The following is a 27,293-nucleotide window of genomic DNA, read 5'->3' as shown; positions in this document are numbered from 1 at the left end:
CACAGCCCCGAGCTGCCAGAGCTCATGGAAACTCTGGACAATGCTCTTGGACATATGGTCTGAGGTTTGGATGGTCCTGTGTGGAGCCAGGAATTGGACTCAACAATCCTTGTGGGTCCCTTCCGACTCTGGGATGTTCTGTGATTCCAGAGAGTTCTTCTCAAGCTTCTGTCGAACTCAGACCTTCATCAGCATGAGATTTCATGTAACACTTAGTTTTAAAAGCTTTCAGGTTTTTAAAGAAGCTGTGCTTGAGTTGAAGTGGAGTGTTGAAGTGGCTTCATTTTAAACTCCCTTTTCTTAACCTGCTATTTCCAGATTAGATGTGGACTGTGGCATACAGATCATCTGTTTGCCATTATCTCCATGGTCCCTCCACTTCCACTCACAGTTTGGTCTTATTTTTATTCCCTCTCCATCCCCATTTTGTTTTTGGAAAACAGAGAAGTGGTGAGAGCTGCACCCCTCCCATTTTAGGGGGCAGGTTGCTAGTGAGGTGCCCACCTCATCCCCAGCAGTGAAGTGCTGTCAGTGCCAGAATAGCAGTAATGAGGGAAATGCTCAAAATATAGCTGGTAACTCCTAATTACTGTCCTTCATTTTTCAGTTCTTTACATTTGCATGCCCTGTAAATCACACAGAAGTTTCTCCTGAATGTTTCTTTCATTATTTTGTCACTTTATGAGGTCTTTTTCTTTCCCTGTATGAGGTTACCAGCTACTGAGTTTCACTTGGTATTTGCTGTTAAAAGGGAAGAAGCCCAACCGGTTGGTGCTGCAGTGCAGGGAAGTCTGTGTGATGAGAAGGAAAATACAACTAGCTAATTTGGGGAGATGCAGTTTCACTTCTTCTTTTTAGATTCTTTCATCTGGTTTGATTTCACATCCGTATCTTGATAAACACCATCACGACACAGGAAGCTAAGGGACTTTCAAAACTATATCCTGTTAATTAAGTCTCCAATTAAGCCATAAATAAAAAGAAAAGAGAAAAAAATAGAAAAGTTCCATAAATAAATGCATCAGGCAAGGGATGAATACAAAATTTCCTTTTAATCTCACACTGCACACTACAATAGCAGAACTGAGACACCATCAGATTTTTTCCTCCATCTCTGCTGTTTTGGGTTGCCATTGGCTGGGCCCACATTTCCTTTTTCAGCTCTAAATTTAGCTGACAGGTGTTTTTCTCATCATTATTTCTGTAGTTCCAGCACTATGTGTACATAATGGTTTGCCAACTCTTGGGCTGTAATTAATTCAGAATAATTACTGAAGTGCTGATAAAGATTGAGAAGGTGATATTAGATGCTCAAGATGAAGATAAGGTCGGCTGTATCAGGAGAAATACTGTCCTCCTTGGCCACTTTCCTCTCTTTGCCATCCCTTCTGCATGCATCTCACTGTCCCTAAACCTGGTGCTGGACTGCTCATCTTTATCCCTAAAAGCACGAATCCAAATGGGGCTTGGAAGAGGTTTATGAGTCTTCTGTTGCAAATGGGATGGCTTTTCTCATCTGGAGAGGGCAGGTGAAGAAAAGGAGTTTCTTTTTCGGGTATCATTTTCAGAATTATCTCCTTCCGATAATGTGCAGAAGGACCAAATAAAGTAGAACTGAGTGGGAAATTGCTTTGATGACCACAAAATACCAAAAACACCTTTTTTGATGTTAAAGTACAGTAGCTTTCTGCTCTGAAGGTTTGTGTGATACTTTGTGGCTGGGCAAAAGCACAGTGCAGGCAGTACATAGCACTTCTCCTGTCCAACTCAGACCTGGAGCTTGCTTTTTGACTTGTTAATTCAATCACTTGATGGTTAACAGGGTGAAATCTCTCCTTTACCCCATCTGAGTGGCTGAGGTGATGGTTGGTCTATTCCGTGTCTCTCACTTGACCCACAAGCCCAAATACGGGTTCAAAACTGGGGAGTAAATGTTGGTGGAAGTATCAGCATCGTCACAACTTACAACACCACTTTGCAGTGAAAATCTCTGACAAGATCTGCAAGGTGCTAAAAAAAAAAAAAAAAAGAAATGTTTTAGAAGAGAATTTAGAACTTGCTGTATGATTTGCTTAAAATGAGACTACTTTTTCCTTATACAGGGTGTCTTCCGTCTGTGACATCAGTTCCTTCAGTCAGCATGGCTTTGGCTTTTCCAGTACGCCTCTCTTGCTTGTACCGTAGTTGGGCTTTTCAATCAGTGGGAGGTATATTCATTCTGAAATGCCAAGATGATTAATGTGTGTAAAATCTTAATTGAAGTGATGTTCTTGCTACTTACATCACCTCCCACCGTGGTCTGATCTTTCATTTCTAACGTAGTACAAAGCAGGAGGTGGTGCAGAAGAGGCACTGCCTTGCAGCCACCCCCTGAACCTATTTTAGTAGCTGTGAAGAGACTCATTGGCGCAGGTGGAAGGCTGTATTTGGGCTGCAGCTTCAAAGGTCAGCAGTAGAAAAAATGATCATCTTTACCAGGAGTGGTTTGTAAAGCACTTGGGTATTATCGGAGATGGATGATGCTGTGGTTTAGGCTATAAAACCCCAGGGTGATGCTCCTGGCAGAGGGAGGTGCTACTTTGAGCAGCTTTAATGCAGGCAATGCATGCTGCGAAGCACCCATCTGAAACTCTGGTGTAATGTTTCTCTGAGGGAGTTTGTGCTGCAAAACTTTATTTGCTATAAATGCAGAGTATTATTGCAGGGTTGTATCCTGTTTGGAAATGACCTCATCTTGTTTCTGTTAGTGGTTAGCAGTTTTGTACCACATGATCTATGAATAATACACCGCACATAGCTCTCCGGAAAACATCAGAGCTGTGAGATTGATGCCTATCAGATCAAGCTGTTATACTTCACTTCCAACTCAGTTTGGGATAATAATATGACAGCATTCATTTTGTGAAACTAAACTGTGTGTTCTTTCGTTCAGAGATACATCTCTGGGGTGCTTACCAGCCCAGAGCAGGCTGTCATCCCATGAAGTGCAGTTCCCCAGTCCTCCTCATTTCCCCACATTCAGGAAGATGAATTCACTTGGATTTACTTAGCCCTTGGGTGAAGTTCTGTGTGTCAGGAACTGTTTGGTTTGGTTTTTAAGAGACAGAAATATTCAGGACCTCAGCTTTTGGAGACTATGGCCATTGCCTTCCTTAGCAATTTTCTGTAGTACAAGCAGTAGCTCTTGAAATACCTAAGAACTCAGGTGACTTCTTTTTGCCATCTGATAAGGAGATGATGGCTTAGTTTTGCACAGCTGTGCATAACAACTTCTGGGCCAGGACTCTCTCTTGGCCTGTTCTCTGTGTCCATCATTTTCCATGTGATGATATCGCTCATGCACCACCTCGGAGAAAGTTACTCATCATTAACAGAAACTGGATGAGCAACCAGCAGTAACTGCTGCGGTTCTTAGCCAGAGCAACTGAATCCCAGGAGGGTATTCTCTGAAATAATAGGAAAAAAAAATGCTACTGCAGGAAACCTGTGCTGGATAGATCATTCATAGAGAGGGAAACTGCTCTTTGGTGTTCTCGCTTATTTGTATTGATAGGCATCCCCTGATAGTGGTGTAGAGAGGTTGATGGAATCATTCTTTAACTGCAGGAACATCTCTGACTCCCCAGTGTTCTCCAGATGCTTTCACCCAAATCTGTTGGCAGTTGGCAGTGTGAAGCTTTCTTCAAAGTGCCACTACGAGAGCTGGCAGCGTCCTGCTTATTGAGATGGCTAAGATACCACACTTCTGGAATATAATAGCCCTTTCTTTCTACAGCCCCCCTTTGCTTTGGAATGGATATTTTCTGTTTTCTTTTTTTACCAGCCTTTGTTTTAAAAGGGCTATTTTTTAAAAGAAATTCAATTAGAAAAATCAAATAGATTGTTTTTATTATTATTAAAAAGCATGTTTAATGGAAAGCAGGGGAAACACAACAATCTAAATATGTTCAAAAGAAACAGATGCTGGGGTGAGAGGAGGATGACTTGGAAGAGGAAGGGAATTGGGAGAAGTTTGACTTGCAAATCTTATCACAGAAATTGTTCTGTTGAGGGTGATGTCCAGTACAAACAAGAAGTGGTGGAAGCACCATCTTTTGAGACTGCTGAAACCAAAAGTAAAACACTGAAAATCCCAAATATTATTCAGCTTTGTCCACCTCCTACTGCTCTATTCACAGCCTCCCAAGAAGCACAGCCCTTCACCAACACTGTAGAACCAGAGATTTTTCTTGTCCCAGGAAGATGCTACATAAGGGGATCAGCAAGAGAGAGCTACAAGGGCACTGCCATCATCTAAGCTAGGTTTTCACCAAGTAGATGAGGGAGCAAGAATGTTTTACTGTGAGGTTATATGAAATTAAACAAGGTTTCTAATTTAATTAATTAAATTAGTAAGGAAGTAGAGAAGAGCCAGGCTGACTGCATCACCATCATATATAAATACTACCATTGCTATAAGATTGCTTGGCATCAGCTGTGGCATCATCCACAGTTACCTGCAGGAAGAATTCAGGACCCATGTGGAAAATAACATCCACTGACTGCAGAACCAACCTGTCCTCAGCCTCCAGCATAGGAGCATGCACAGATGTTGGTGCTGCAGGAGGCAGAGGGAGCAGGGTGGACTGCTTCTGAGTTTTGGAAGTCGAACGATGGGCGGATTGTCAGGATCAGCATTTCTTTAATTAAAACCTGTACTCTGTGAGCTCAGGCTTCTGGATTCCGTGTTAGCACTGGTTCATCTTCATCTTCTCTGGGCCTCAGCTATTTGTTAAATGTCAGCCAAAGACTTAGATTGCTCTCGGTGGCCTTAGCTAGCTTTGGTAAAGTACTTTGTCCACAGCCCGTATACCCCTTTATTATTATTAACAACAAAAGTAATAAATCTAGCGTAACAAAAACCCATAAGGGAGAGGGATATTTACTGGATTGCAGTTGGGGCACTCTGCTGGTTTTGAAGAATGGCATGCACGGTTTTTACACATCGTAAAATATCCTGACTGCAGCTCCTTGGCCCTGAGCAGCTCCACACTGTAATGCTGCTGCTGCATCCAGAAATGAGCGAGGCCCAGTTTGCAGGAGGGATGCAGGAGGGAACTGCAAACTGTTGGTGTCTCAGCGGAGCAGAACACCCCATAAATTGTGGGAGGTGGAAAATTCTTGCTGTCTGGTTACCGCATCTGACCACAGTCCCACCAGGAGCTGCAGAAACATTTTGCTGAGCTCCCCAAACACAGCCTTTGCCACGAGGCTTTATGAGAAGCACAGGAATGAGCCATGCTGCTGCTTACATGAAGACTTTGCTTGTTGACTTTGCATTCGTGAAGGGAGTAAACTCTAAGCTGTCTGTCTTCAGATACCTATCCCTGTCTGTGGAGTCGTGACCATTTTACTCCTTTTTAATGCTGCAGCAGTGAGCTCTATTCATAACAGTGATTGCCCAGAGGGGTGCACAGGCTAAATTGAGTATTGAAAAGTGTTTTAACCTTCAGCATAGCAGCCTAGGGATGTATTATTAAAGAGGTACCTCCCTTCGGTTGTAATTAGGGAAATTGCCATCTGAGTGATTAATCATCTGATGCAGCAGTGTGTGGTACATGCAGTTAAGGCACTTGAATTGGAATGGTTGAACACAGATTTCCTACCATCCAGATTTGCTGAAAATCCACACTTTTAGCGACAGGCAGCGAGCCCTAAGGCACTTACTGCCTCTGGTAACAGAGTCTGTTTCTAGAAGGTTTTGCACAGAAAATTTCTGTGTTTGACTAGGGTAGGACTGGCCAGTCTATGACGCCAGGTGAGGCTGAGAACAGCAGGGCAGCTAGTCCATGCTGCTGCCTTTGGGCACACGTGTGGGAGCCTGGGGCTGAAGGTGGCCCATTACTGCTGTCTGACCAGGCATCTGCTGGGTGACACCAAGGAGCTGTAGTGGGTAACATGAAGAACCACATTAAGGGACAGAATTCTGACAGTGGCCAAAACATTGGATGTGACCAAAATTAGGCATGGGACCTCCTGTGTTGTGGATTTGGTACCAGGACTTCATAGGTGCCCACTGTGCTCAGTGGGTGTTGAGGAGCCTGGTCCTCTGAGCATCATTTCGATCAGCGAAGGTTTAAGATTTATTTTTGGAGGGACATACACTGTGAGGAGGCTCGTGCCTACGGGCAGCTTTCTGCAGCACTGAAAGCACTGTGCCTTCGTGAGATAAGTGATGTGGGGAGATGCAGAAAGTCACGGTATTTCCAGTTGTCTTTTCTTCTTTTCAGTAGGAGCTTTGCAGCAGTTACTCTGTGAATGAACTGCTTCTGTGTTATGTTTATAAAAGGAATGCACTGTTAGCAATATCTTATCTGCATTTGTTATTTGAATTAGGCTGCATGCTGGGGTATGAGAAATAGAGTCTCTGTGTGGCTTTTCTTATTTCGAAATAAAAGAGACCAAACAGAATTTTGTTTTGCTCTCCCCAAACAAGCAGATGTTCTATCCATTAGCAGCTGGAGAAGCTGCTCGGGGAACTTTCCAAGTGCAGAGGAGCCTGCATTAAGCACGTAGCATCAGTCTGGGTGCCCGTGAAGTCTCACAGGCATTATGCTGGAGGACATTCAGTAAACTTCACAGCTTGCAATGTTGTTGAAGATTTATTTGCTAACTGCTTCTTGTCCAGTGACAATTAAATCTTCCTGTGCTTGGCTCTTTCCTTCATAAAGAGATAGAGCTTGAAGGTGGAGCTAGAAGCCTATATGTGTGCATACAGGCTACCCAAAAGGAAAGGACGGTTTTCTGTTTTGAGGAGGGCAGCAGCTGGCCCAGGCAGAGGAGAATAAGGTACATCACATATGCAGAGCAGATGTTTCCAGCTTGCTGTGGTTGTGGAAGCCATGTATATGACACAAGTAGGAAAGTAGACTGAGGTAGTACAGTGATTACTGCACAGAAAGAAGAGCGATCTTTGTTAAGGTGTGCCTTTACATATAGAATCATAGAATGGCCTGGGTTGAAAAGGACCACAATGATCATCTAGTTTCAATCCCTTGCTATGTGCAGGCTGCCCACAGCCACATCCAGCCTGGCCTTGAGTGCCTTCAGGGATGGGGCATCCACAACCTCCTTGGGCAACCTGTTCCATTGTGTCACCAGAATACATAACCTACTGCAACCCAGGTTAGCTTCAAAGAAACCTGGAACCAGAGGTAATAAGACACTGCACCAGCACACAACCCCCACACATCGTGTGAGAGTTGGAGGAGGACTCACAGCCACTGCTGCATTGAGCTCCCTGACATGCTTCGGGTTCTACAGCAGTGGGTGCAGATCCATGGCTTGTGTTAGGCACCAGCTGCATCAGGGGAAGCCCCAGAGGGAAGCACAGGTTGCCCTTTCTGCAGATGAGCAATCATTCCTGACACAATAGGGGTTTGCCACCTGCCCTGCTTGCAGCTGCAGTTTCTGCTTCCATCTCCCACGCACCATCCTCTGTCTTGCACGAAAGCAGGGCTACTACCCAACAGCTCACTCACTGTTTGCCTTGCTTTGCCCTGCTAGAATGCAGCTGGCTGCCAATCTGTCCACAGCCTTCTAGCCTTTCCATAAACTGCTAGTTGTCTTACATTGGTTCTTCCCTCCTGAAACCCTGCAGGATGTGCACTGCAGCTCCTTTCATCTTGGGTACAGTTCCCTTTTCTCAAGACATTTCCCATCAATGTGCCTCTTGTGTCCATTGCCAACAGCTTCTGTGCAGGCCAGCTCTGGACAGATCTGCTTGCTCAGTGCGTTATCTCTGATGCAATCCTTTCCTCCTATGGAAAGTGACAAAAATTGCTTACATTAAAGCAATGACAGTAGGCCTTGAAAGGATAAAGCTTCCTTTTTACTTTGAGCTGTATTTGCAGTAAGACTACCATAACTGTGGTGCTCTCTTGTGCTTACTGACACAGGAAAGAATGTGTGATTTGGGATTTTATGCTACTTACAGCCTGACACCATTCCCATGAACTATACAGAGAATTGCTCTTGTTTTTTTAGCACCTTCCTCCCACTTTTCTGTGGGTCGGGAACAGTGAGAACAGAGCACTCCCTTGAGCTCGGGGTTTAAAACTCCATGATCTGAGAGCAGAGACTTGTCAGCACTGGCAAATCGTCACCTTGGCAGGTCCAAGATGCAGCCCTTTGGATGCTCTGCTGTCCCTTTTGGTTAGGAGGGAGCACAGCTGTGGAGAAACAAAACATGTGAGTCACAATGGGAGGGCTGAAGAGCTGCACTCTCCCTTCCTCCAGCTAAGCCTGGTCTAAACATTCAGAGTTTGCTTTCAGGAGGACAAAAGCTTTCAGATGCAGCACTCCACCAATTTTACAGGTGGAGTACTCCATTCTTTTGTCCAAGCTGCCATCAGAGGATCTTCTCTTGGCAGCAAGCAGCCTGACTGTACAACTCATAAAATGGTATTTTTGCATCCTGGTTTATGATTTGCTATTATAAATGCTATAAATTAAGGAGGTAGCACTGAAAAAGAGATTGGGATTTTATGTGCCTTTTGTTCTCTTGGTTGATCATTGTGTGGTGTTGAAGAAATCGTTTGATCTCTCAGAACCTCTGAGTATTTGCAAAACAGGGGTGGTGCCTACCAGCTGGTAAAATGCAGGGAGGAGATAGAAGGGGAGTTAACATAGTGTTAATCTTCCAAATTCGCTATAATTTGTATAATCCCTCTATTGCCCTTGGTGTGCATGCAAGCCTCCTGTAAAGCTTTTGTCTTTAGAAACTTTCCTGAACACATCAAATGCATGACTTTCTTGTCAGGCAAGGCTTGAGAATTTAATCTCTGACTTTGCATAACAATTACTTATTCATACCAGCATCTTCAAAAGCAGCATACTTATCTTTGATAGAATTAACATTGTTCTTCCCTCCTTTCTTCCTAGCATGCACACAATAGTACTTCAGCTGATCAGTGCTGCAACTTGTTAACCTTGCAGAGGAGACAATAAATTGTCATGGCTTTGTTGTTCCCCTACAATAATAATCCTCACGGTAATCCTGAAGCTGTTACTCAGCATGGGCAGCACTTGGATTCCTGATCTATTTCAGCTGTGGTTTTTCAGCCTTCTTTAGGTTTGCCAAGCAGCCTCGTTTCTTTAGAGAGCTGTTCCACCTTCTGAGGCAGAGGAATTTCTCCCCAGATCACGACAAACTTGTTTTGCTTCATGATAGCTGTTACAGCTTTACTTAGGTGTGTTTTTGCATGCTGTCATGTGAAGGAGACTGTTGACTGCAAATAGCTCAAAATTCTTGCAGTATGGAAAGAAGTTGCCAGAGACACAATTTCCAAGTCATGGCTGGCTCCCTGGTGTTTTTAAGAGCAAACTAGCCTAGCCACTTGTTTGCAGGTGTTTCAGTGCTGCAGGCTCATTTGTACAACACAGTGTCTGCAGGCTATCAGTGCAGGCTGGGGACGAGCTACCATCTAGCAGTAGCACCCACAGACAGCAGCAGGTAATTCAGAGCTGGGGTTAAACATTCCTGAAATGTTGGGGAAAAGCACAACAGTTTTGTTAGAAATTTCTTAATTGGCACAAGCAAAAAACTTACTTTGTCCCGTTGTTATTGCTTGTGAAAAAATCTCCTATTCCACAGCAAAACAAATGAAGCAGAAGAGTATTGGGGAATGGTAAGTCAGAGTTCAGCAATTTCTCAAGGGACCACATCGTGCTGTCACTGAGATAATTATCAGTATCTTACATTCTTAATTGCTACCTTAACCAAAAGAAGCAGAAGCTCCCAACTGCTGGCCCTTCTACATGCTGTCACTATTTGCCCCTATGCCATCTTATCTCAATCATAAGTTTAAAGGGATGAGCTTTCAGATGTTACTGACTGCTTGTCAGAGTCTACCACAGACAGAGCTCCCTATAAATTGGTTGTCTTTTACTCTGTTTTGCTCTACGCTAACTGTTAATAGTGTTGGTTTAATTTAACATTTTAGATGAGACAGTTTGTATCTGGCAACATTATGCTTCTGAGTCTTCATGGAAACTCAAAGGTCTTCGAGCACTTAGGCTGAGTAAATGATTGGAAAATATTTCTCTGGTATGTGCATGGGACAAGAAAGTGGATTTTAAAAGGTGTTTATTTTTATTAAAGGCTATTTTGTGTTACCTTTTCTTCAGATTTTCTCAAGCAGACCACGTATGAAGTCGAGGCGTTCTTAGAAGCCATTCAGTTCTTCCGACAGGAGAAGGGCCACTATGGGACATGGGAAATGACAACCGGCAATGAAAAAGAGGTAAACCAACATCTTCCTGATGTGGGGGGCTTTGGCTGCCGCAGCTATGAGAATAGAGGCGGTTATAAAGCTTCCTGGGGAAAAAAAGTATTTAAAAATGAAATGCTAAAATGCAGGAAAACGCAGGCAATCCTTGCTGTGTGCTGCATCGGGGTGTGCTCCGTCCTTCTGCCTTTTCTGCTCTTCTGCAGATAAGAAATGTATTTTCTTCTGTTGCAATTGCCTTTGTAACAACAGTTTCCAGTTCCTTGTGGTCCAACGCCTCCCAGTGCCATCAGAGGAGATGAGGCTTTATGAAGAAGGGCAGCCCTGCATGTGTTTTGAAGGATCTCTTCATTTTGCTTTTCCCCATTCTTCGCAAATGGAGCTTTAGTCCTGAGCAGACAGGCTGGTAGACCTGCTGCACGTGTGCCAGCCTTCTGAAGCATTGCTCAGGAGCAATTACACTCAGAATGCCAAAGATTGGTGCATTTCAAATGATACACTGAGCTCAGGATCGAGGTCCGTACTCAGGACCTGTGTGAGCAAGTGGAGCACTGATGGTAGCTGAAGTAACTCTGCTGATCCCTCTAGCATCACCCCAAACATATTTTAGTGTGACTGAGACATTATTTGGGCCCTGGTTTATGTGTTTTTTTTTCAAAGCACTCAGCAGCGAACATTTACTTTCATACCAGCTGTTGGGTGTTTTCCTTGGTGAAGTACAGTTTCCCTTTGGGAAGATGGCAAAAATCTGACAGAGCTTTCAGGACGCAGGGTTTTATTTTAAGAAACCAAATTATGCATTTAGAAAAAGTAAACCTTGGAAATGCTGAAAAACGTGGAAAATGAGGAAGAATCTATAAGCAGCATCTTTCCCAGAGCCACCACACTGGGGGTCAGTTTCTGCTAACATTTGACAATAAATACCATAATGTAAGGAGTTTCATTGTTCCAGTGGAGGGACTGAGTTTTTCTCTTCTTCCTTCCCCCCTCACATTATGGAACTGTTATAGCACTAGTTTCATTTTATGTTTTATTTTGCCTACTGCTTGCCAACTCTTTATTCACAACGCATAAAGCTCAAGAGGACCATAATCAGAAGACATCCAGACTAGTTATGCTATTATCCTCTTAGCAATATTTCATTCTGTAAATAGAGTGTGTTCTCATGCCTGTTTCGACTGAGTAGAAGAATTGTTTTAGGCAAATGTCCAAGCTAAGTGAATGGTTTGGAGCAAGCAGGCTACAATTTGTTGCTGTAAAAATTTCTGCAGAATGCCAATAAATACATTTACTGACATTGGTTTATAATGGCAGACTCTCCACAGGATGTGCTAAAGCAGTCATTAGCTCACGCAGCTCTGCCTAGGTACTGCAGCATGGATTTAGCAAAACAATTAGCCAGGAACTCTGCTGAAGAGCTGCCAGAGTGCTGGGGAGTTGCAGAAGAAGTTTCTTTCCCTGATTTTGTTTTTCTTCTTTTTCTTTTTTAATATTTTATTATTAACAGAGGATATGTTGAATTGCAGGTGGTATTTCTGTAGGTAAATGCTGAAAAAGATCAAAACAGCAAAGGTTTTGGCAGTACATGTTATAGGCAACAGAACAGCCACACAGTGAGAGCACTGCAACACCATGATGTTCCAGCATAACTCTGTTGATCAGTACTACATGAATGTAGAATAACTTACTTGTAAATCAAGGGATTAAAAAACCTAACCCCCCTCTGGCGTTTTTTTTTGTTTGTTTGTTTGTTTTTTGTTTGTTTTTTTTTAATTTCTCCATTTTATGGTGCTCCAGTTTGGGATATTTGTGAGATTTCTCTTAAGCAATTTATCCATCGAGGGCCTCAGTTATTCCAGTGGTTTTGACAGTGATTTGAGTCGGCGTAGCTGAATCCACAGGGTGCTGCAGCATAATTTGTAAGTGCTTCAGCTGCATGAAACAACACTAGGTTGTTGCAAATCATAGAAACATTGTACTAATATACGTTATATTAGTACATAGGATATTGGGTATTAAGTTTCTGTAGGGATTGCTTTATGCCGAGGAGACTCGTTAAGACCTGTGGCATCCAGGCAAAGCCCTTCTTACTCCTGCTGTCTAATTTTCTGTCATTTCCCAGTCATGTTCCCAGTGCATGGTTGGTTTGTTGATAGCAGGAAAGGAGGAGCACATCACCACAAAGGGAGCCTTTCTTGCACTTACAGAGCCTTTTGTTAAGGGTAACAGCTGGAGGAAGCAGTGCTGCTCTCTGACTTCAGTATCAGCTATGGCTAAAACCCATTCAGAGGCTGTAATGGGAGGTTGACTGTCAATAAACACAGGCACAGTATGCATGATGAAAATATGACATTGCACAGTGCATTTGAGTTCTCTGTCAGCTCAGCCAGTGGCTGGGTGCATCGGGACAGTGATCCTTTGAGGACTGTGCTGGGCATCATCAAATCTAGAAGAAGTGGCTTCAAATATGCATTCATTTAGCATAACCCTGTTCCAGTATCACTGGAAGGGAAGGAGGACAACACAGTTTGTGAGACTTTATTGACACTGTTGAGCAAACCAGTAATTCTTCACCCAGATAAAGTGAGGAGTGTATAGAACCTGAAGATATATTTTGTTTGTTTTTTTTTATAGAGTTCCCATGCCTCTTGTTGATTTACAGGATATCCACCACACCTCAAAGCTTTCAGGATGCTGTGAGCAGCTTTGTATGTGCTGTACAGTCAGGACAAATGAAGAGCCTTGATGAAAGGTTTATGTGCCATTCTGTATAGCATATGCACAGTAGTATTGCTTCTGTCATCATAAGTTAGCAACTGGGGCTCTGTAACTGTGGGCCAGTACAAATATATACTGGGGCAAGATCTATGAACAGAAAATGAACACATCCAGAAGAAAAAACAGATTTTCCTCCCTCTTCTGAATTATAAGTAGTGACTGAACAAGACAAGAGACTGAGGTCCAAATCAAGACACTTTGTGTAGAGGAGGTTAAGAATCTAGCATGTCTCCAGCACTGGTTGATGCCTCTGTGGGAAACATGTTCAGAGACAAGATCAGCAAGAAATAGAAATGGGGCTGATCCTGTAATGAGTTTTTTCCTCTGCAGCCCCAGTGGATCGTCTTGTTGGCCATGATAGGAAAATGCAGGAGGAGAAAAGGTTTTGCAGCTTTCTCAAGTCACAGATACAATGTTTGCAAATGCAAATATGGAGAGGACAGGTAAACTCTCAAAAAAGATTTGTGCCTGTGACTGTGTGTGTATGGCCAGCTTGGTGCATCCATGTGAGACGAGCAAGAAAGGATTTGTCATTCAGACCTAGGTAGAGGAGGAGCAAAACCTGATGGAAGTACAGGGCAAATGATTCGGGAGAAAGCTTGGTGAGGGAGAGCTTCTGAAATAGGGGATGGGGGTGAAACCAGGAAACTGCCTTGCACTGCTTGATTATTTCTGCATCGAGGAAGAAAGACCTTCCTCTGTGCAAAGGGAAGGCTATCAAGAGACCTGCAGGGCCAGAAATAAGTTAAAAGGGGATCTCTGGAGGTCGTCTGGCCAGTCCCCTGCTCAGAATAGTTGTGCATTTAAGCTTAGAAGGTAGCCAAGGCTGGAGATAGCACAACTTCTTCCCATGTCCATCCTCACGTGCAAAATTTTTCTTAACAGTTGCCTTGTTGATGCTTGCAGCTGTCATCTTCACCCTTTCCCTGAGCACCTCCCAGAAAAGTCTGCCTCTGTCTGCTCAACACCCTCCCATATGTAGCAGTGAACAGATGCAGACAGATGTAGAGTTTGTTGACCACCAAGATGTGTTCTTTTGCAAATTTGCTTTCCAGTCATTTGTTACCAGCCTGTACTGGTACCTGCGGTTGTTCCATCCCACATGTTGGACTGTGACTTTATTTTTGTTGAACGTCGTGAGGTTTCTGTCCACTCCTTTTTTTTTTTTATCTTGTCAGGATCCCTCTGAACTGCAGCCTTGCCCACCACCATATTGACTGCTCCCTCCAAACTGGGAGCATTTGTATTCTGGGCTGATATCTTTTCCAGCTGCAAGCCCAAGTTTCAGCTTAGTTACTGAGCTCAGAATGAGTGATGCATCTCCTCTGAAACCACTGGGCCCTGCTGCAGGCTGGAAAAGTTAGAAGTTTAATGACTTTTCATTACTCTTTGCTGTATTGAAAAGTCATTAAACTTCTAACTTCTGTTACTGACAGGGAAAAGTACTCAGTGTCAATTTAGAAAAATACAGCAATGAAAAATAGACAATATGCTTAAATTATCAAAAGCGACTGGAGCAGTGATAACTTTTCCTTAGTTTTTCTGCGTGCCAGTACAGATGCTTGAAAGGAGACTTTATATTAAAAAAATTGACAAAATGAAAGTTTTCCTGTATTTAGACCAGCATAGTTGTTTTACTGACAAAAGTAATTCCTTGAAAAGTTCTTCACAAACTCCAGCAGCTGTTCATTGTATCCCTTTTGCCTCAGGATTAGCCTGGAGCTAATGAACCTTCAGATTGTGTTATACTCGTAATTTTTGGGGAACAAAAAATCGGAGTAGAATTATTTGATCTATCCCAATTTCTGCATTGTCTGCAACAGTCCTAGAGAACCACACTGCTACCTCCACATGTTGCTTTTTGGATCAATCAGTGTTCTGGTAGAAGCATCCTTTGGCTGCTGAGTCTTTCGGTATCTGAGAGGGTGTGAGTGGCCCAGAGCAAGGTCAGCTAGGGGAAGCAGCAGTCAGTGTAACAGCTTTTCACGTGTTTTAGATCCAGTTCCTCAGTTCATATCAATCATTTTGGCTCCTTTGGTTTACACACCGATTTTATAATAGCGTGCAGTACATTTGAGTGGTCATTGTAGTTCAGCGTCTTAGTTCCTCCTTTATCAGCAGTTGCACAGTCTTTCAGAGCTTTTCAGAGAAAAAAATCTTCATATGAAATTCAAAGAACTTCTCTCAATCACACCTGATGTGTTAAATATGGTCCTCCTGGCAACCTGGGACAGCTGAACTGTTCTATGTCTGGAGCCCCTGTATTTACACATCATTCTCTGATGGGAGTGCTCAGTTTTTAGGTGAAGAACAGTGCGTGAACTGGTCATTTTAATCTCTCAATGTAGATCTTGAGCAACCTTGTGATGGAGGAGCTGCTTCCCAATCTTCAGACAATGATCCTGCCTAAAATGAAAGGAAAGAGGAATGACAGGAAGCGGGCCTGGTTTGGTGTAAGTATGGGTATTTCCAGAATGGTCAATTCTCATACTAATTGTCTGTATGTGCCAATTCTGATCTTCACTTACTTGTTTGAATTCAGTTTGTAGAAGAAGCTTATAGCTTAGTCCAGCAGCAGGTTGCAGAAGGATTGAGTACCTTGAAAGAAGAGTGCAGAGATTTTGCAAAAACTCTTGAAGGCACCATTCGCTCCGACATGGATCAGATTCTGAACTCCAAGAACTTCTTAGCTGGAAAAATCAAAGGTTAGTAGTGGAACAAACATGCTGGGGAGCAATTCTTTAGTGACAATTTCATCGGCTGCTGAAGCATACTTAAACCAGAGGGCTTCTTAACATGATTTTAAAGTAATGTGAAAAAGATTTATAATTTGCTATGAGTATAAAAAGGAGTGCAAAAAGTAGGCAGGCATCAGTTGATGTCGCTGGAGTTAGTAAATAAATAGATGATAATTTTGGAGCTGCTTTAATAAAACTGGAGATGTTATGTTGGTGTTCACACATAACAGCCTAGGATGCCAAGGTCAGTTAAATCCTTACGGAGGCATCATGGCCATGCTTTGTGCAAACCTCTGAGTACTAATCAGTACTTGGAGCTTCCCTTTCCTTGGCTTTCAGTGCCCCCAACCTGCTACTTTGATTAGGTGGGGCATAAGAAAAGACATTTCATTGCCACTCAGAAAATTCTTAACTCTCATCACCATTGTCACCACCAAAGAGAGGTAACTCCATGGAAACATACAGAGGCATTTAATCCATCGTGAAGCAGATCAGTTCAGATTACTCTTTTCGCTGTGTATCTTAGTGGCTTAAGTTATGTCTATTGTGTGTATTGTCTTACACTCCAGCCACCGTTTCTGAGCCTGCCCAAAAGTGCTGCACAGAAAATATCCAACCCTTCCTCACATCCATTTTGGAGGAGCTCATGGGTCCTGTGAGTTCTGGGTTCACCGAAGTTCGCTCACTTTTTGATAAAGAAGTTAATGAGATCATCCAGAACTTCCAGAAGACAAATGATATCACAAAGCTAAAGGAGGTAAGACAAAAATGCAGCTGGAGCCCTTTACATGAGCACAAGGATTTTCTATCTAGAACTTGACTAACAGCAGAAGTTGCTTCTCCAGGTGGGAGTACATTGCTGCTTGGTTTTGTGGTATAGAAAATCTTACATTCTCTATCAAAAATTGGGTTTGCGTTGCTTTTTAAAAAACACTGTTCTTCCTCCACTGGAATACAGGATGTGGATCAGCTTATGAACCTACCATTCAATTCTGTGAAGATGGAGCCCAGCTATCTGAAAGTGAATCTCCTCCAGGAGCTCCTTCATGACCTCAAGAGTCGCTTCAAGGTGTATCACGTTGACTTTGTGGTTCAGAGGACACAGAACTTCATGCAAGAGGTACTGTAAAAACCAGTTCTTCCTCCTGAGAGAACAGGTTAGATTTGTGCTTGTAAGCTGCTTCAAAGTAATCTTCATAAAGAGCTGTGCAAGAGGCTCACAATATACATCAGTCAAAGTGCAGATAACTAAACCTAAGAAAATCACAGCTAGAAGCTCATTTTCATGCTTACTTAGTAGGATTGCGTGAGTGTGAGCCTTAAGGTAAGACACAACAAGTTTGGATGGATCATCTCTTCTCATGAACCTTCACATTCTGAATTCTCAGTGTCTCTGCACCCTGAAAAGTTGTGTTTATGCTGATGGGGATGGCTGATTTCTATTCCCCAGGATTGATTTTTCAGGAAGGGTCCTAAATATTTTTTACCAAAATAGAATGTCTCCTCTTTCACAGTTTATTTTCTCACCAATATGAAATAAGGTAGTTAATGTCAAAAATTGCCAATTGCTTTGCTATTTCATGGGCATGGCTTTAAGGGACTGTGTCATATGATATGAAAAAGGAATGCCTCCTCTTTTTCCTCTCAGATGTGCATTGGTATGGGCTTTACTTTTATTTCTTCTGGATGATTGGCTGGAGATCTATTAAGACCTATCCAGCAGGCTTCTTTCCATTGCTAGAGAGCAGGGCAGGTTTGGCTTTGTTGAATTTGTTGAATCCTGTGATTTTAATCCATTGTTGAGAAACTAAGTAATATAGTTGGTCATCTTGTGAAATGGAGCTGGTCTCGTTACGTGAGGTGGGAATTGTGGACAAGGAAAACAAGTTTTTAACGCAGTGCTGGGATAAGGTTTTCCCAAAAACAATTCTTCTAAGTACAGCAATGGTCAGCTGCCAAATAATTAACTAGAATTAAAATTCTGATTTCGCATCTGAGCCTCTTAGGAGAATTATTCCAAAATGCTGCTCAAACAAAATGTCTTTGAGTAAGTGAAGACCATAAATAAAGACAAAGAACTACGCAGAAAGTACATCCCATACAAATCCAGTTATGATTCGGGTTAGTTGTTTTTTTTTTTTTTTTTTTTTTTTTTCCTGGAGGGAACATGAGTGAAAATTCACGATAAATAAGTTAAATGAAAGCAGAAGTTATTCTGATAATGCTCTTACTGCTTCTCTCTCTCTAAGAGGCTATTATTTTTCTCATAAAAATGGTAACTAGTTTCACTTTGTGTCCATGGGCGTTTATTTTATTAACAAGTAAGGTCAGATGTTTCTCATGGAGCTTTAATATAAAACAAGCATTTGGATTAACTCTAGCTTGGGAGACATTGGAGGATTCTTCTTTAGGGCACAGCTACTGGTTTGGGAGTTTGGCATCCTCTAGTGGTCAAATCTAGGGAATTTAGGAGTGTAGCACTAAGTGTAAATAAACCAGCTCTAGTGACTTTGTCAGTTCATGATTTGCTTCACATAAAAATGCAATAAATGAGTCATTCCTCTAGGAATCAGCTTCCAACTTTACACTGTTTGTGTCTTGTAATTTTATGGGAAGGCTTGCAGTTCTTGAGCCATTACTGTGCTGCCTCTTGATGCACACACAGATGAAGCAAACTTGCATCTTCTCCATTTCTTCACTGTGTAGAAATACAGCCTGTGTGGTCCAATTCCACATCATCTGCAGTCAGTTAAAAAATCCCCTTTCAGCATTTGTTACCACTTATCTGCCTGCATGAAAACGTTAATGGTCGAGGAGGAAATAAGTGTCTTATCCCTAAGCATGTGCATGCTCATTTGTAAGCTACAAAACGTCTTCTGTATGTGATGTAAATCAGTTGCTATGTTCATGTGCAGTGTGAAGCGAGACCCAACAGTGCTGATGGCTTCCCTGGGGGTGTCCCTATCCTCCCCAATAAAACTGAATGGAAACACTAAGAAGAAGCAAAGGGTCTTTAAGTATAATTACCATTTGCAGAATTGTTTTTCTGAAATGTCTTCTTGTAGTACAGTACATGAATCTGTGGATAACTGTGACAACTACTAGCCCAACAGAACTTATAAGACATTATTGCTCTGAGATATTTGTTCCTTTATAAGAAAAGCTGCTAATTAATAACTTTTTAAAAAAGAATTATCTACATTATTAACTATTAAGGCCAATAGGATCTGATAGCAGTCAATGGGAATCTTCTTGTTAGGATAATAAATTTTGTCTGCAGCTTTTACAGCCACTGGATTCTACTTCTTGTCTTTGCTGCCATCAGTTTGGGTGGTGACTTGAGATTAATTCTATGCAAGAAAGCTATTATATCAGATTAAAGATGCCAAGGTTTAATTTCCTTTATTTAGTGCAACATTTCTGTGCATGTTAGCCTTTAGACTGCTGAAACAGAGTACCAACAGCAACACGTTTTTGGACAAAATAACTGAATCTTTTTTTTTAAGTTTGCTGAAATAACAGTTGAGCAGTCTTGCTGATGTTGACCCAGCTTTTAACTTCAGATAGAAGTTGAAGTTGTTTCATTTTCTTATACTCTTGCAGTAGTGTAAGAAATTCTTCTTTTTGTTTTCCGGTTCCAAAACAGGCTGTTGCAATCTAGACTAGACAAGACTCTTCTTCGACTTCTACAATCACTTGAAGAGCTTGACAATATTTATGGATTCTAAGCACTTAATTTTTTTCTCTGCTTCGCCCTCTCAGACGTACAATTGAAGTTAATGGTTACATTCAGCAGGCTTCTTCATGTGTGTGTAAATTGTACATGACTGGCCTTTAACAGATCTTTTTTATTATCGTCATTCCCAGCTGATGGAAAACGCAGTTTATACTTTTGAGCAGCTGTTCTCTCCAAGTCGCCAGGCAGACTCAGTGAAAGTCGCAACAACCCTTGAAAAAGTCAAGCAGAGAGTGCTGAAGGTAAGTGTTACAGCTTTTGTGCTGTAAGACCTGGGGCTGTGCCTTTAAATGAATTTGTCTTTGTATCTTAACGAAGATACCTTTTCCTGTCTGGTGGGATATACTGACTTGGTGGCTTTTAGCAAAGCCGCTCATTCTGGGGGTAAAACTTAGTTCTGGGCACACAGTTGTAAGGCTATCTACATAGCTGGTGCTTTTAATTACAATCAAATCAGCTGCGGATCTGAGTAAATCGTTTTATATTAGATTCCATGTTAGCCTGCTCCTAGAATTCATTATCCTTAGTGATGAAATACCTGCAGAGTGCAAGCACAGGGCCGTTTCTGGCCCAGGAAGAAAAAATAATTCCAGAATTTCCCTGATCTTAAAGAATTTTTCCACAAGCTGCAGTAACCTGTGTGGGAATCGAAACCCCTGAATGTGCCCATTGGTATCCTTTGGGGTTTGCCAGTCAGCAGTTACAAGAGCCAGTTCCTCCTGTGAGTAATGAATAACATCCAACACAATTGGGCTTGTTTCTCTTTTTGTCTGTTTCTAACAGCAATATGATTATGATAGCAGCACTGTCCGGAAGAAGATATTTCAAGAAGCACTGGTGCAGATTACTTTGCCCACAATGCAGAAGACATTGGCTTCAACATGCAAACCAGTAGGTTACATTTCTGCTCATTTCTGTTATTTAAAAAAAACAACAAAACAAAACAAGAAGTAGTAGGAGGCTGGGAAAGATTACCTTGGCTGTAAGTCCTAAACTGTGTAAAGCTGTTTCCTTTCAAGGAGTTGCCTATTTGGATAAATGGCATTTAGGTGGTTAAAGTGGCGTTTACCAGGTTATGACTATAGCAGCAGAGTAGGAGATGTGGAGTGATTTCAGAAACTGCATTTACAGCTTGCTTTCTGAAACACAGGTGCAGACCTCTACCTATCCCCATTTCATTTATTCCCTAAAAAGCTAAAGTCCCCTCAATCTAGATTCCTCTCACTATCTGACAGTTGCAGGGTTAGGTTATGAGCTTGTCCCTGTATTCAGCACTGAGAGGCATTGCTGTGACCATGTACAGCCTCTGCTCAGCACCTGCTTCAAAACCAAATGCCTGTTTGGGTGACAGAAGCACTCCGCAGACAGGCTTGTGGACTGATGTTCAGTGATTCTAAACTGAAGTCATTGTGTCAGCGGTCAGGAAACAAATGTACAGAGGCTGTCTCTGTTGCCCCTAATGCTGCTGGTAGGTTAGTTAGCACCCTGCAAACAGCTGCCTTGGTTCCGTGGAGGTGGTATTAGTATTCCTGCATGAGGGGACAGCTAGAATACCGTTCACCTTAAATTAAATAGCCTTTACCCTTCTTGCAGATCATGCATTTCTTCTTGTGTGCTCACTGTAGCAGATGGAAGATGACTTCCCTAAGCCATCTCTGCCTCCCTGCCCTTTTGTTTCGCTGATGTTCATCAGTTCCCTGAGCCTGCAAGCTCTCACCCATACTGTGTTGTTCTTTCCTACTTCTCTAGCTTGTTTCAGTTCAAGAAAAAACAAGAGTTAAACCAAGTTATGCTTGTGAATCTTTGAGTACAGATCATTAAAAGTTAGGTCTTTCAAAAATATATTCACGCTCTTCTGTGTATTGTTCTACCTTCTTTCCTATCCCCAAAACAATAGTATTAACTCTCTGCAGCATCAGCAGGACATGTCTATGCACAGGAGCAAGCAAGGAAGCAAAAGCATTTTATTCCCTTGAATACAGAGAGTGGAATCCCATCTAGTGTCCTTGCCATATGGGACGGAGGAGGCAGTGGTGGTGCAAACTTCCCACCAGCCTTCTGAGTTCATGCCTCTGCAGCAGCAAGCAGCCAGCTCTAAAAGCAGGTGTAGGACAGCTGACAGGTCCAGCCAACTCTTGCTCTTGTGATCATCACCAACATCACCAGATGTTAGGCTGTGGGTACCTCTAGTGGGCAGGGCTCACTTCATTTTCTTTTTATAGACAACCAAGCTGGTTCCTAGGGCCCATGACTCAATTATTGCCTAGATGTTGCCTATTACATCTAAACCACTAAGCTCAGTATGGTGCACACCCACTAAAAAAAAAAAAAAAAAAAAACAAAAACCTGTATCTCCCTTGCTCCTTGTGGATTTGTTTCCTTAGGCAAACAGTGAGGCATTTCCTCACTGGGTCTTTCTTTCAGAACTGTTTATTCCAGTAAAGATGGCAATGATGACAGTGATCTGTCATTCTCAGTGATCTGATGACAATGACAATGATCTGCAGTGTTTGAGAAGTGTACAGTTAATTGTGAAAATACATCATTTGCTCATAGCTGAAAAGAAGCATTGCAGGACATGCTAAATGCAGGTGCCCTTTTGGAGTAAGGCACTCGGAATCTCTCAAGTAGCTGCATTTTTGTGCTTCTGTTCCTTTCTTGTGTGTCTGCACAGGAGCTGCAGAAATACGAGCAGTTCATTTTTGCGGATTACACCAGCGTGATCCAAGTAGAGAATGTGTATGAAGAGATTTTATATCAGATGCTGCTTGAAGAAACCCTGAAAGGTAAGAATACCATTGAATGACAGTGATAACCTTCTGGCCAGAGGCTGGTGGTTAGCTGTTGCTTCAGGGGAACCCAGAGCCCTAACCTGACAGCCTAACCTTGGCTTTCAGGGCCAAGTCGCAGCTTTCCAAAGACTGGGGATTGCAGTGCTACAGTGCTTGGATTCAGGTCACTGAATGCGTGGCAAGCCCTAAAATCTGAATCCATATAGCAGTATTACTAAGCTTGGGAAACTCAAAATTACAGCATGGCATAAACATATTTATAACAAAGTGTGATTATGCCAGCCTGACTTTGTCTTGATTCCCTGGGCCAAAGAGTGAAATCATGCTTTTATTTGGAAGGACCTGGTGACATCTAATGGCAGTGGAAATGAATTTCCCCAAATGAAATGTACTGCCAGATGCTGTTTCCAGCACATGACTGTCACCAGTGCAGCATTCCCTGCAGACCTCTTTGCTTGTGTGTATGAAAATAAAGCCATGCTATGGCATGTAAAACATATATGAAATATTTCTATCTGGTCTGCCTATCTACATGCTAGATAAAAGACAGGCTTCTGTATTGACCTGCCACTTTGTGGCACTCCTATTCCAAAATATCAGTCTAATGTTTAATGTAATGTACACTTTATTTCATGTATTCAGTGTAACTATTTCTGCATTTCAACATTACCTTTTTGCACCACAGATCTTGTAGCAGTTTTGCATTATAGCAATGCCAAACTTAGGTCAATATTGAAGTTTCATTATTCAAAACAGAAAAGTTATTTCTCTCCTCCCCTAAAAAATACATGCAAATTGAAAATAAATTGAATACGAAAACTACTGTTGTCTGTAATATCAAAATGTATGACATTTGAAACTCATGGAAATGATGTACCTTCTTCAGTGTGCCTCTGTCAGTCTTTCCAACCAGTTTCATATTTCTGTTCTACTTAGTGATAAAAGAAGCCGCCGTTCTAAAGAAGCACAACCTCTTTGAAGATAACTTGAACCTGCCCTGTGAAAGCGTGTCCAGTTTAACTGATCTGAAGACCCCTTCTGGGTCAGCACAAACCACTCCTGCTAAGAAGCCTTCTACCACCAGAATGGAAGCATCAGATACTGAAACCCAAAGTGAGGAGACACTCATCGTGACTGAAAAGATTTTGTGGGAGAAGGATCATGAGGATAGAAAGCCATCAGACAAAGAGGCAGTCCTTTCTGTTAATATGGATGGTAGTCAGGCAAGCAAAAGTGAAGAAGTGGTCATTACAGACATCAGCGAAAAACAGGAGTCCCTTTCCACTACCCCTACGAAGCAAGAATTTGTAGAGGGAAATACTCCCTTGGAGAATGAAAGCATGGTGAAAGCAGACTCTGTGGGGGACCCTGAGAAAAAGCCTAAGACACAGGAAGAAGCTGTGGAGGAAGAAGTAGCTTATGGGACTGAAAGTACATTGAGAGATGTAAGTCCTGAAAAAGAACTTAAGGTACATGAAGAAGCAGTGGAGGAGAAGGTGATTTCTGAAAAAGAAAGCAAAGTGAATGAAGAAGGTGTTCAGATAGAGCTGACTTCCCCACCTAATAAAACAGCAGAAACAGAGATTTTAGGAAGTGCTGAAATGAAAATTGAGGTAGAAAAAGGGGTTACAGAGGAATTGTCACAGAGTGAAAATGAAGCGGGAACTGGATTTGAAAAGGATAGTAAAGAAAAAAGCAAGGAGCAAGGAGCAAGTACTGAGATTAGTGTTGCTTCCCAGGATGAACACACAAGGAAAGGAGCATCTGGGGATAATCTTGAGAAAGAAAGTGAGACAGAAGTAAAGAACTGTGAACCTCTTGATGGTGTGAACGAAATAAGGAACTTGCTGATGGTAACGGTTGAGTTACCGGCTGATACTCCACCTGAGCAGGTAGAAGAGATTTGTGAAGCTGAGATTGTAAAGTTGCAAGAGTACGAAGGGAACAATGAGACAAGCAAAACGGCTGCGGCAGAAGTTCAAGTGAGCCAGACGATGGTGAATAAAGATGCAGCAGAATGCACAGAGTTCAAGGAGGACCAGCTGTCTTCATCTAGCTGTGGGACAGATGGTACCAGCATAGGGAATGTGTCCAAGGTGGGCCGCAGTGTGGCACAGGCAGAATGGCTGGTGGAAATCTCAGATACACCTCAAGAGGGAAAGTCAGAAGTTGAGATCAAGCAAAGCGTGTGGTACACAGATGCAGGGCGCAGTGACAGTGATAGATTGCATCCAGAAGAACATGCTGAAAATGCATCTGAAGACAAAAGATTAAGTGGGGAGGAAGGAGGAGCAGGGAACAGTCATGCTGGCGTGGTGGAGGTAGGGACTGAGAGCTTTTCTCATAAGCTTGCTGAAAATCCAGATGCAACACAAATGCCCATTCTGAATAGAGAAGAGCCAAGAACAGGACTGGTAGATGTGCCATTTGTGTCAGCAGCAGAGCCAGACCAGGCAAGTGCTGTACAGGTCACAGCAGGTGCTGAGCCTGGTGGGAGCGAAGGGAAGCCAGAAGATGAATTGTCTTCGCACGTGGAAATAAAAAGTTCAGAAGTAAATAATGTTTTCACACAAGAAAACAGAGAAGAGAGTTCTGTACAGCAAAGCCCTGAAGAGTAAGAGGCATTTTTCAGCCCAGCCCTCTAGGATTTATTTGCTCCAGTAATCCCTCTTTAATCGTGAATACATACTTGAATTTGAGCTAGAGGAAATGGGCTGCACTGTGGTATTACCAGCTCCTACAGTTTTGTTACATATCCCTTCCTGAGTGATGGGTGATAGGTTTCTTTTCAGTTAAAACCCTCCCTCAGATCACTGTTGGGAAATCTAATCTTTCACTTCAAATTTGCTGCCCTTCATGATTATAGAAAAGTTTGAAAATGTTGCCACTGAATGCTTCCAAAGCAACTCATCCCCGACTAGGAAGTTATTATAACAACGTAATACATGTTTCAGCAGAGGAGTAGCTCATGGTTTTTAAATGCATGGATTTGACAGTACTGTTACAGTTCTTAGGCAGTTGGTACATAGGTTACTATTCTGTATTTGCATGCAGTATATGGGAAATAAATAAAACTTTTAGTAGTCAAGCAGTACCAGATAGTTAATTTAGTAGGCTGCTCAAAAGCTACACCCAGTGCAGAGGCTGTCAACTGATTACTTAATTACATTGAAGTTTTGACAGGTAGTGAAGACAAGCAAGTGTTCTATCTTTTTTTTTTTCTTATTGCTATATTTAAAATGGGGGAAATATGGGAGCAGGTTTCTCAGTCCCACTCTGCACTTCTGAGTTATTTAGCCTTCCAGAGCACTTTATGGCTATTTTATTTTATTTTATTTTATTTCATGGAAAGGAAAGATGAGGATGTTTACAGTAACTATAACCATTAGGCAGCATCTCTTTGTTTTACTTTCCACCGTAAAATTTACTCACTGATATCTAATACAGAATATTGGGAGTCCTGCCATTTACACTGTTACTGACTTAACTTAGAGTTACCCAGTTCTGTACGCCTTTTTAGGTGCATACACAACATCTTCAATTGCAATGTTTGTGAAATATTATGATCATTGTGTATAATTTCTAATACAGACATTAACTGAAGCAAAAATCAGCTGAGGGTTTTTTTTTTACTTTGCTTAAATTGTGGAGGGCAGAATCACGTTTTGAAAGCAGTGATTAAAATGAAAACTGTTGCTTTTGTAGCCAGTGTATTGTCATCCACATCAAATTGTGACCTGTGCACAAAGCTGCTTATAAGCATTATTTGCACACAGCATTTAAAGAGTGTGCACAAAAAAAAAAGCTTGGAAATGAAAAACAGCAGATTAACAAAACAGGCTTTAGTGATCAAGACCACACTTCAGAGGTCAGGTTAGGGCACCTTAAAAATTTAGCTTGAGGTTTCTGACTCTGAATGAGTACAAGACAGGGCAGGACAGCAAGATCAATAAGTAAACATAGTAAGTAAAATTTTTACCCATGAAGACATGGGAATAAAAAGCAACTGCCAAAGCGCATTGTACTTGCTGGCACTTAACAAGCTGTAAAAAGTCTATCATGTAATGCTATCAAAATCTGCTATAATACTAACAGAGAATGGACACTAGAGGAACAGGCAGACATTACTGCCTATGTGTTGAGTAGACTAACTGAGTGTCACCAGTGTAAAATAAGCACGACTCCTGCTCCTTGCAGGAGCCATACTGCAGTGTACAGACATCAGTGTCACAGATCCTTTCCTTGCAAAAGTCCTTTGCAGCATTGTTTCCTCTGTATACTTGGTGCAAAATTACTCACTTGCAGACCACTACCAGCTCTTTTTTTTTTTTTTTTTTTTTAACAAATCATTCGTTATCCCACTGTCAGCTTTTTTTGGTTTTTATTTTGTAACAGCTCTGTAGTTACTTGTCTTTGGTACTAAACATTAAGTGAAGTTCAACGTGGTGAGGGGCTCTCGTGTTGTGTGTGTTTTCTTTTATGTTCTGGTGATCACAAAGGGACGAGGCCTCAGAATAAAGGAGCACATTGTGAGGGGGCAGAACACAACCCACACGGTTGCGTCAGGCCACTGACCAGAGAAACAAACATCACTTAGTAATTTTTACAGCTTTTTGCTCTCACGTGGGAGAAGCCTTTCAAAGGGCTATGCTGAGCCTGCTGTGGGCACAGTGGGTGCTTGTGGGGATACTGGCCACACCAGGCAGGCTCCAGAACGTGATGCGTGATGCTTGTAACTCTAACAGATGCTGATTAAAACAATAAAGCACACTCTTCCCTTCCGCTACGAGGAGGGCGTTGTTTTTGTGTGGGATCCATTGGTATGGAGTGCTGCTTTTTTAAACAAAAGGACTGCAGGCGATAACCCGCCCTGCAGGTTGTGCTTCGTGCCCGTAATCCTTCCTGAGTGGGATGGAGGGATGGAGGGAGGGATAGGCAGAAAAGCGAAAGGGGGCGGAAGAGAGCAGAGCGCACGGCCGCC

General features: G+C 42.2%; 1 protein-coding gene across 1 annotated transcript in view; it reads left to right on the top strand.

The window, feature by feature from the left end:
* NIBAN1 (niban apoptosis regulator 1) overlaps positions 1-24,930 on the top strand; it is a gene marked incomplete at both ends in the record, with an annotated part of 57,897 nt that extends 32,967 nt beyond the window's left edge. The window contains 9 exons of the mRNA XM_079535320.1: positions 10,168-10,283; positions 15,395-15,499; positions 15,589-15,751; positions 16,354-16,541; positions 16,743-16,904; positions 19,652-19,762; positions 20,304-20,411; positions 22,195-22,306; positions 23,249-24,930. Coding sequence (XP_079391446.1) covers positions 10,168-10,283; positions 15,395-15,499; positions 15,589-15,751; positions 16,354-16,541; positions 16,743-16,904; positions 19,652-19,762; positions 20,304-20,411; positions 22,195-22,306; positions 23,249-24,930 — 2,747 coding nt within the window. The remainder of the gene's footprint in view (positions 1-10,167; positions 10,284-15,394; positions 15,500-15,588; positions 15,752-16,353; positions 16,542-16,742; positions 16,905-19,651; positions 19,763-20,303; positions 20,412-22,194; positions 22,307-23,248) is intronic.
* Positions 24,931-27,293: the final 2,363 nt, after the last annotated feature.

This window comes from Tetrao urogallus, assembly GCF_951394365.1.
Source record: "Tetrao urogallus genome assembly, chromosome: 5".
NCBI lineage: Eukaryota > Metazoa > Chordata > Aves > Galliformes > Phasianidae > Tetrao > Tetrao urogallus.
Note: the sequence above shows the minus strand (reverse complement) of the source record. Positions and strands in the feature narration are given on the sequence as shown.